The 11,593-nt window shown below is 25.3% G+C and overlaps 1 protein-coding gene across 1 annotated transcript; it reads left to right on the forward strand.

Annotated features, from left to right (window-relative positions):
- The first annotated feature begins 2,673 nt into the window (after positions 1-2,673).
- Positions 2,674-10,114, forward strand: LOC145842630 (protein SYS1 homolog). The gene is made up of 4 exons (XM_082950104.1): positions 2,674-2,812; positions 6,787-6,929; positions 8,700-8,867; positions 9,395-10,114. The coding sequence occupies exons 1-4, from the start codon at positions 2,697-2,699 to the stop codon at positions 9,532-9,534; spliced, it is 567 nt and encodes a 188-aa protein (XP_082806230.1). The 5' UTR covers positions 2,674-2,696; the 3' UTR covers positions 9,535-10,114.
- Positions 10,115-11,593: the final 1,479 nt, after the last annotated feature.

Consider the following 11,593-nt stretch of genomic DNA (forward strand, 5'->3'; position numbering starts at 1 on the left):
GATATTTAATTACAATCATACATAAAATCAACTCTAAATTTTATTCTAAATTTGTATACAAACCAACTAATAAAAATATAGTTAAAATGAATAACTTGTTTACTTAAGCAGAATATTTCAATACCAGAGAACAAAGTTTTATAATTTTTTTTTTCTTGACTTTATTTGAAAATCGACACTGTTTTATTTTTTATTAACAAAATTAATTTGGTCAATTTGATAAAATAGAACTTATAAAAGTGATGACTTTTATGATGTTTGTTTTATATTATGCAATATAGTTAGCTAGTAGCAGAGCTTTAGAAATAAAGAGTTCTGTATACTAAAGAAATTTTTGTTTATTTTGAGTCAAAACTTGGTAGAGTAGTTGTGAGGCGGTGTTATTTTAGAAATCTGGAAAATATGCTTAAGTAATGCAAATTAACAAATAATTTATGTATTTTATTGTAGAAAGGGTAAACTTAAACTGTTAAATTTTAGTATTTAATAATCAATTGTCAATTAAAAAATAAAACGCTATTAAACTGTTAAATTTTAGTATTTAATAATCAATTGTCAATTAAAAAATAAAACTCTATTTTCATACTCTATTTGTTTATAAGTTTCAAAACATTTTAAGTATCATATGAAAATCCTGTTAAAATATCTTTGTTTCCACTATCTAAATTCAAAGTCTAAAATATAAACTAAGTTATAGAATTTAAACAGTAGCATTTGGTTGTCACATACTCAAGCAAGTTATTAATAAATAATTTATATATAATAATAAAAGTAAATTTAAGTCTTTTTAGATTTGAAAAAAGTGTATCAAAAGTTACTAATTAGTAATTGATTAATTATTAGCTATATTATTACTGAAAAAATGAAACTACTACTTTTACATTTATTTTCATTGTTTTGAATGTCAAGTATGTAGAGTCAGTCACGTGAAACTATTTTTGTTGCAACTTAAGTAGTGTTTAGATTTTGAGAAAACTAAAGCAAGAAAAATTCAAAAACTACTGATGCAATGTTTTATGCCTAATGTATAGTTATAATATATTATAAACTCATCAGAGTAAGAGTAAAAAGATTCGAGGTAGACCTACTTGAAGCAGACAGTTCTAGTGTGGTTATGTAGTTCCTGTAATTTAGAATTAGTGGTTTCATGGTTTATTACACAGTTCTTATTTTAATTTTTTCTGTTTTTGATTTGAACTCCAAGTAGGTAATTATTTTTTCAGATTAAACATTTTTTAAAACATTAGTCTCTTAGATAGTTTATTTACAACAAAGTAATATGTTAACTCCAGTCATTTTATAATTTTCTAATCATCTAAAAATATGGTTCATTACTTATGTTAAACATAAAAATAAGTTTTTTTATTTTTAAAGTTTTAGTTATTTTTTAACTAGTTCCGGGGTTGCCACAAAACTTTGAGTGCTGGAAAAAACTGGAGTTTAAGAGATTTTGAAAATTAAAACCTGGCTTTTTTAAACAAAAATCACTAAAAAACATGGAATTTTAAACAGTTTTTACATGATAAGTAGTAAAAGTTTGATTTGAGACAAAAATCTTTCATTTAGATTAAAATAATTGTTATCAGTAAATTATTTTATTAAAAAACACATTTAAAGTAGCTTTACAATATCTGTTTAATGTTTTTATACTACTTAAACAGCTTTTTACCTTAAGCTTATCTTATAACTAAAAATAGACTTAAAAACCTGAAAGAAATTTCTCAAAAACCATAGCAACCCTGTAGTTCATAAATTTTTGTAAATTGGTTTTTACTTGATAAATTATATATGTATTTATATTTCAATCATCAAGTTTCTAAAATGGGTACATAAAAAACAAGTTATATATTCTGTGTTTTTGTTATAGTTTACGGTAGATAAATAGGTGTTCCAATGATGATATTTTAATTGCACTGAAAAACTATGCTTTTTTTATGAATTCACATTTTTTTAAACAGTGTTGTTAATGTTAACTCTTTTTTTTTCATTATTTTGGTTTAAGTAGATTGATATTCTTTTGGAATTTAATTATTATTTTCTTATCAAATTTTATATAAACTCATTCTAGCTTTTTTTTTTGGTCACTCAGGCTGTTTTTTTTTTGCGTTAAAGAGTGGCAAACTTTACTTAAATATCATATAAAAAAGCCTTTGTTAATTTTAAAATACCATTAATGTCATACCTGTAGTTTATCAAAACTTTTAATCTCATTGTAAAAACTGATTATTTAGAAAAAACTTTTTTTTATACGCCTATGTAGACTCAAGATCTTCCAAAAGCTTTAATGATATTTTTATATTTTTTGACATGAATGAATTAAAAAAAGTTGAGACTCTAAACTTTGCAGTTTTGTGGACATTTTTTTAATATCTGAATTCTAACTTAGTGAAAATATATGTTAGATTTATTAGTATTTTCCTTCAGAAATTATAACAAACACAACTTGTAGATGGCTTTTGGCCACCTCCAAAATTTTCTGCTTACACAAACTTAACTTAACATATGAACAATTTTGATCTAACATAACTTCATGTTTTTCAGTAATTTTTTATATAGTTATTTGTATTAACTAAAAAAGATTGCTATTTTATTATACTTGAAAAGGTCATAATTTTTTTTTTGCCATTGAAACCTGATAGTAAACAAAATATTTAACTTGCACAATATTATACAGTAACTATTTATAAAAATAAACAATGGAAAACTTTTGGTCGCGGCTGAAACTGACAGCCTCTTTGAAATTTCCATCCTTCTTTCAATACGAGAAGATTTCCACCAATCAGAACCTTACAAACTTCACTGGAAAATTCAGGTACAAAATTTTATTAGTTGTATTACTTTCATCAAATGACTAGTAAAGTTTTGTTGCTGATTTTTATATTATCACTTTTTTGTATAGCTGTTTGCTCAAGGACTTTTACTTGTTTTATTTTTATTTTTTAAATAATCACACTTAACAAGTTTCACTGAAAAGTCTAAGTGGTCAACTTTATTTTAATGATTTGTTTTTCAATGCCTGTTTAATAGGCTATTTTTTTTATGTTGGTATCTGTTATATTTAATAGATTAAATTTAAATCATGTGATTAATTTAATTATGAATAATTAGTTTTAACTTAGCTATTTTCATAAGAACTTTTACTAAGATTTATTGTTCTACAAATTTTTGTTATATATAACTAATATTAGGCTGTGATAAAAAAAACTGTTAGACTTACTTTTAAAACAGAGCATGATTTTTTTTAATATGGAATGAATAATGAAGTACCTATTAGTAGTCGTTAAATTTTAGATTAATTTGCTTTTTTTAAACAAAAGTTCAACAATATTTTTTAACTTTTGACTTTAAGGTAAAACAAATTTTTGAAAAAGTATTATAGTTTTATCAGATTCAAAATTATCTTTATTATTTTTAACTAGTTATTATATGTTTTTGTAAAAGAGTTGTTTCATATATTTTTCTATTCCATGTCTAGTGTTAGGACCCAACAATTATTCTACTGCACACACTGTTTTGTTTATTACTTTGATTTTAATAATTTTTTAAGTTTAGTACTAAACAGTACTTTTATAATAATCCAGGTCAAACATTTGAGTCCCAAGACTTTTAATACTAAAGATAGTGTATGTAATTAGGGGTAGGGAGTACACCACATTTTTTTGGTCATGTTGTAAAATTTATATTATTCTTTTTGATTTAGATGTGTTTTAGCATCATTAAGAAGAATTTGATATTAAAAAAAAAAAATTGCCAAAAAAAAAAATTCCAAACCCAAAAATTGATTTTGACCCCAAAAATCACTTATTTTCATTATTTTTGACTTAAATAGTAATAAAGTAATTTTTGACTTATACATGTCCTATACTTATAGTTTTTATCTTAAATTAAAGTTTACAGTTATAGGCAAACATTTAAAGACATTTCAACTGTTTTTGTTACATTATGATGTCATAATCACACAAAATATGTAAATGTTTTTGATAAAATAGTACTTTTTAAAAATTTAATAAGCATAGCTCTATTTAAAATTTTTTATTCCAAAAGTAACAGTTACTTTAACATTTTAAACAAACTTCTTACTTACCTTTAAAGATTTAAATGATGTGGTACTGGTATGTATATTAGCGTGATGTTTGATGTCATAATTCATTTAGTCATAAGTGTTTAAAATACTCTTAGATAATTATTCAATTAGTATAACAACAAAATAAATAACCAAACATTAAAAAATTATAATGTATTACAGGCAAGATAATTTTTTATGGCATCATTAAGTTAATGATTGCAAATAATGATTATATTATTATAAAGAAATAAAGAATATTGCAAAATAAACGAACAATGAACTGTACCATTTAGTTATAATACTTGACTTTACTGGAAAATGACTGATACTTAAAAAAATAATTTAAAAATACTGTCACATGATGATAAAATCTTATGGAATATTTAAAAAAAAAGTTAGGTAGACATAATGCTGTTGAAGACACAAAAACTATCATTTAACTTTCTTTAAAAGACATCTGTTTTACTAAAAGTTCTATATGATTATGGTTTCTCAGTGAAAAAGTAATTGATCTTTCATTTGAAACATTCCATTCACCATCAATTTCACAGTCTAGTATAGATTCTAAATGCAAATTAAGCAAATCAGGTTTAGTTGGGCGTTTCCACTTTAAATTGCTTCCATCTTGAACTCTCATAAGGTGGTCCATCTTATAAGTTCCATCACCATTTCTACCTACACATGTTGCAATGTACCATGTGTCTAACAACCCTTCTTTAATTAACGTGGCATAAAAATGCCCTACCTCAATGTCTGCATTTTTCTCCTTTTGCATATTGAAGGAAGAAGCCCCTACAACTAGTGCTGCATCAGCATTAGTTGGTAATGAACACAGAGACTGAGAGCACTCCTCATCTTCTGCAATAAGAGCACATAAATTTAGGAGTCTTTCTTTATGTGTATTACCATTTACTTTAAAAAGTTCAGGATTGCACAACACTTCAGACTTGTGTGACTCTCTAAAGTAAATTAACTCATTACAAACAATCACTTCATTTTGATCAGGATGAGAGTTTAAGATAGTATGCAACTCTTCAACGCTCACCACAGGCCCACCCCAGCTTTTACACAGTTTGAGACGCTTCTGCACATACTGATCCCTTTTCTTCCCCTTTTCAATTTTTTCTTTTATTTGCTTGAGCTTTAATTTTTTTTGTTCAGCTACCCACTTTAGCTCGATCTCATTCAAAAATTTTACAACTTTATTAAACTTTTTTTCATTTTTAGTTTCAAAAGCATCAGAAATAAGTAGTGTACAATCATTTCTTATTCCTTTTGCTGTAAAGCGTTTGTTCCTAAATTTTGCCACTGCTGCACGCTTTCCAAATCCAGCAAGATGTCTTTCACATTCTAAGTTATTGGTCGGGAGTCCTGCCAGTTCTTCATTAGTTAACAAATGGAGCTCAGTCGCACGTGATGGATTTGACAAACGAAAGTTTACAAATCCATATTCTCTGCCTGTTTGGCGATCAAAAACTTGGGCGGCATGGAGACACATCTTGTTAAGAATTTTTAAACACAGACCAGAAGTTGGCATTAACACCTTGTTGTGTGCATACTGTACCACATAGGCATCCAGAGTGTTCATTTTTCCACTGCTAAGATCTTTATACAGCTCAGGAAATACTTGTAGAAGGTTTTCTTGAGAGCTAACCTCAACAAAGTTTAAAAAAGGAAGTGTTACCTTGTGAGTAAAGTAAGAAAGTGCCTCAAGTTCGGTAACAATAAATTCTGAGTCAAGCAGTAGTTTGAGCAAGTAATCAAATTTTTTTGAGTATACTATAAAACACTTGAAGATCTTGTAGATATCTAATACTTTTCAAACCACTTAAAAAATAAACTAAAAATTAAATAAATTTCTGTCTAGTGTGTAATAAAACTATAAAAAATTTAATAACTATTAAACTTTTAAAATAATTAAATTAAAGCAGATAACATATAATTTAACTTTAACTTTTTATCTAAAACTCAAAATTAATATATTGATGATTTGTTGCACTAGCCAGTTTTACTGAACTGATAAAATAAAACTGATAAAAAGTTGCATCATTGATTTTAAACTTCATTTCTCATAACTGCAACAAGCTCTAAATATTCTCTTGAGTTCAACAATGAATGATGCAAGCATTAGTTCTTTACACTAATGTAAAAGCACAACAGCAGAATAAATTAGCTCTTTTTAATAAAATGTACCCTTACAGTCAAAATTTACATATTTTGTGTGATTATGACGTCATAATGTTACAAAAACAGTTAAAATGTCTTTAAATGTTTGCCTATAACTGTAAACTTTAATTTAAGATAAAAATTATAAGTATAGGACATGTATAAGTAATTTTATTACTATTTAAGTCAAAAATCATGAAAATAACTGATTTTTGGGGTCAAAATCAATTTTTGGGTTCGGAATTTTTTTTTTGGGAATTTTTTTTTTTAATATCAAATTCTTCTTAATGATGCTAAAACACATCTAAATCAAAAAGAAAAAAAGTCTAGCAAACATCACCCAAGTGCTCCCTACCCCTAATGTAATAAATTTAAATTAGTTATGCAGTCTAACAACCTTCTCTATCTTTTATCTAATCTTTTATTTGCATTAAACATCATAACTGTTTATAGAATTCCATCTTAAGCATGCGGGACCCGAAACTTACTGATTACTAATAAATCTAAAACTTTTGGGTGTAAAAAAGGTGTGTAAAATAATATTAAAATTCCAGGTCTAACGTCTGGGACCCAAGACTCATAATACTTCAGATAATAACTATTCAGAGCCTTTATTACGTCATCATGGGTCTTGTATCAGCTGTGATGCTGAAATTTGTGGGTAGATTGCCGGACCTGGACTGCATATTCTATCCAGGTTTGTTTTTTTCAAGTTTTTGTTTTATTTCCATTTTTTTAAGTTTACTGTTATAAATTCATACTTTGCACAAAAACTTGACAACTTTGTTTTGAATCTATAATTATAATTTTAATTTTTAAGTCACTTAAAGTTTTATTCACTTTTAAATCAAAAATGCTAAACAAACTGCATGCCCTCAACTGTATAACTTATACTATTAATATTATACATTACAATTATTATATATAGTTAATATATACATTACTAATGTGTTCTCTGTGGAACTTTGTTTTAAATCAATAATTACTTTTGAACTTTATAGAAAAGTATGTTTGATACTTAAAAATAAACAGTTTTTTAGTTGTAGGATATATCATATTTTTGTTAAATTTCGAAAAATTACTAAGTTAATATAACATCAGTTATGAGCCTAATAACTTTGTTGAGTATATTTTAATTTATAAACTATACTTTTGAAGTAAGAATGTTAAATTAAATGCTTTTAAACTAACCTATTTTATCTAATTTTATATACATACATTTTTGATACCTTTAAGTCCTAAACTTTAAACCAAATGCGTTTATTAATATAAATAGACTTTTTTTGTTTATACTAATAAACTTCTTGGTTTTGATTTTTCCTTAAGAATTTTGGTTTGGTGATCAAGTGTTTATTAAGGCCATAGGGGAAACCAACATTTTTTTTACAAAAATTAACTTTGGCTTTTATATGAAAGCTTTAAGTACAAACTACAAGCCAGCTTTTATATAATTCAAAAATATCATTTAACTTTTGAGATATTTATTTTTTTGTAAAAATTTTTCAATATAAGCGTATGGACCAAAAATTTTTTGGGGTCAATTTTCTCTGAAATTTTAAAATTCACTAAAAATCTATCTCCTCCTTCATTTTTCAAGCAATCTTCTTCAAATTTTCAGGAAACGTTCCTTATAATTAAAGGAAAAAATGTTACTTTAGAATTTAAGTAATTTAGAAAAATAAAAATTTTATCACAAAAATAAAAAAAAAAGTGTTTTTTTTTCAAAAAAAAAATATTTTTACAATTTTTTTTTTAATTCCCTAGTAACCTTTTTTTGTTATTGTATAAAGATTAGACTGTGAAAGTTTGAAGAAGATTTAGGAGGAGGTAGATTTTAAATGAAATAGTCTTTTTTCGCTGTTTTAGTTTTCCCTTCCCATAGGGAACCTATTATGCGGCCCGACTTTGACTACTCATATCTTAAAAAATTATTTCGAATTTTTTAAGACGATAAAAAGCATCTTGAAGCTTAGAAAAAACCCTATAAAATAAGATCAACTTGTAAAAAACATGGTCTACCCCCCTATGGCCTTAAAGCCATAAGGGAGTTAACTTTTTACAAATTTGTTTTCATTTTTAAAGTTTCATCTTAGCATTTGACACTTTTTAATCATCCAAAACACGCAAAGTTACTTTAAAAGTATAGTAAATAAAAGTTTACAAGTTCAATAGGTTTGTACAGTGAGGACAGGATGACAATCTTTGTCATATCACAATTTTGTTTTATAAAATTATTTACTACAAAAATAACATTTAATTAGTTTCATTATACTATTACTAACCTCTGAGTAACAGAACTTCCCTAAAAACTTAATGTACAACCAGGACAGAATGAGAATATTTTTTTTAATTATTAACATTTGTTAACAGACCAGATATACAACCAAGATAGGATAATGATACTGAAAAATGTTAATTATTTTGTAATATATTACCATAAGTAGTTATTCTTATATATTTTTTACAGACCTGATATACAGTCAGGACAGTACAATGATACCCGTCATATCTCAACTTGTAACAAGCACCATTACAGCCCTGGTATTCTGGTATGTTGTGCAGAGGGCGAAATTGTGCTGGGACTTTGCAGTAACCTTGCACGTATTTCATCTCATCATATGCTGTATTTACTCAGGTGAGAAATTATTTTATTATTTTGTAACTAATAACTTTACATTTTTGCTGTTGCACTTTATGTGTTACATCTCATTATATGCTGTTTTTATTCAGATTAGATGTTTGATTATTTAGTAAGATAATTAAATTATTTGTTTTATACTTCATTGTTATTTTGAAGTTGTTTTACCTCACTGTATCTTGTATTTACTTATAACATAGTAACACTAACAATGGCTAGGCTACCTTCTTAAACTGTATTTACGTATAAACTTGTGTCAAATAAGCAGTAACGAAAACTTTTTTACCCATACTGTTATTAAGTTTTCCCATACATTTTATTTCTCAAAATAGTTTCTAATTAGATATTTTTCTGAAAAGTAAGTAACATATGCAAACATTTATGTAAATATTTTTTCTATTTTGCTAGTATCACTAGTAGTTTAATCAATTAAATTAATTAAATTCCAAAAAAAAAATTTCACAAGAAAACTACAAAGTTTTTTAATTTAATAACAGTATTGATAAATAGTTGTATATTTTCAGGTGGCATGGTAACATCAATCTTATGGTGGGGAACGCAGGTAATTGGCGGGATGATTTCTTCACTTGTGGGGGAGTACCTGTGTTTCAAATCAGACCTGAAAGACATACCACTTGTGGGCGGTAACAAGGCGGATGTTTGAGTAATCAGTTGATAGGAGAGACATTAGCGAAATGAGATGTTACCAGGATTGATGGTTGTTGTGGTCTATTTTGTGTTTTATGGATGTTTCGTGTTATTTATAGTTTTATACTGACTTTGCGATACTAAGATATTTTTATACTTAAAATAAAAACAATTACTTTATTACGTTCTTAGCAAACTTTTGATACAAAAAAAATATATTAGGAACTATTTTGCAAATACCAGTGATTTAAATATATGTTTTTTACTTACATTATATAATACACGATACTGGATGTTCAATTAGTAGTATGTTGCTTAGTATATGGTTGAAAAGTTAAGAAAAGTTTTTAAAATATTTATTTTTTATTGCACTCTTTGTCTATAGTATTGAAATTTAACTTTTTCTAAAAACGCATTTACAATAAAGTCTCAACCATATATTATAAAAAACAAGTTTATATTTTTACACTATAAATTATTTTTAACTGACACCATTTTAGTTTCTTATGTTTTCAAGGAACAAAATATTAGCAAGCTGACTTGTAACAGCTATTTTTAGTACAATCTTTAGAAAACACCAAAAACTTTTTTTGATAGTAGTGCTTATTGTTTTTATAAGTACACTATTTTTAAGTTTACAGTATAAAAATATCACAACTAACTTTTTAGTTTTGTCTCTTTTTATTTAAAGTATATAATTGTTTATAGATAATAGAAATAAAAGTTCTATAAGAATTTTTCAAAACTTGAAGTATACATATAAATAAAGTGAAAAAGTTTTATAAATCCTGTCTTTAATAGAAGTATTGTATACTTTTGTTGATATTTATTTATATTGTTTTCTATGTAAATTGTATTAAATATTATAACTGTGTATTAACGTACTTTTATTAGTATTTATATATCACTGCTTTTTAACAAATTTTTGGTGTTTACATATGCTTTGAAAGTCTTGAAGTAAAAGTAGTATTTTTCAAACTTTTATTGTCGCATTAATAGTGCAATTTGAGAATATAGTAGGTATTTTGAATATTTTCTACAACGTGCAGTTCATTTTAAATTTTATATAACTTTCTACAAGTTGTTTTTTATTACTTTTCGGTTTTAGTAAAAAAACAAATAAACTACATAATTTAAAAAATCTTACTTCTGAAACAGTTTTGTTTCTAGATCCAACAAAAAACTTCTTTATATATTATTCTTCTATTATAATTATTGTTATTAAGGGCATAAAGTATTAATTCCATGCAAAGTGTTTTCCGTTCTACAAACAAAGTTTTTTCTAATTATTAATTGTATTTTTAGACAAGAACTTTCAAATGTTATACAATTGTTCAAAAACAAAAGAGTTATGCTCTTTCAGTTTGATATTTTCAATTTACTTTATTGAAATAAATCTAAATTACTAAATTAAAGTTTATTATTTGTTTTATATCTATAACTTGTTTGTTAAAGGTAATGAAATTTTAAAAAGGAAAATAAAACAACATTAATGAACATTTTAAGTTTGTTTTAGTGCATATAAATCACCTGAAATGACTAAGCTAAGTAGTATATCATTAAATAATCAAATAATTGTACTTTTTTTTAAATAGTTTATTGCCTAGAATAAAGTATATATGTATGTTAACACTGTTAAGGTTGTTATTTCAGATGATTTATTCAGTAAATATTTTTTCAAGGAATAAGTATGTAATTTTTATTTTGCCTAAAATTTTTTAAAAATTTAACCCGAATATTTGAATTGAGCTAGTAAAAAGTTTTCTGTTAAACAATAGCTATAGATTATTTTAAATGCTTAACATAGTTTTTATTAAATCATTTAATTTTGTGTATAGGATCAGTCCTCTAAATCTAATTAGAATTTTTATCATCACTAACTTGCTGTGAAAATAGTAAATATTCAAAAATTAACCTTCTTTAATAACTTTTAATTCAAAACAAAACTAACCAAAAGTTTTAGTTTAATATCAGCTAACAATGCTTCTGTAAAATTTATATGAAGTTTTAAGGTTCTAAACGAAAATTTAGCATAAAATTATTAATAGTTACGGTTTTTAAAAATCACTAGCCTT

Source organism: Thalia democratica, chromosome 8, assembly GCF_965202585.1.
Source record: "Thalia democratica chromosome 8, ktThaDemo2.hap1.1, whole genome shotgun sequence".
In the NCBI taxonomy this organism is placed as follows: domain Eukaryota; kingdom Metazoa; phylum Chordata; class Thaliacea; order Salpida; family Salpidae; genus Thalia; species Thalia democratica.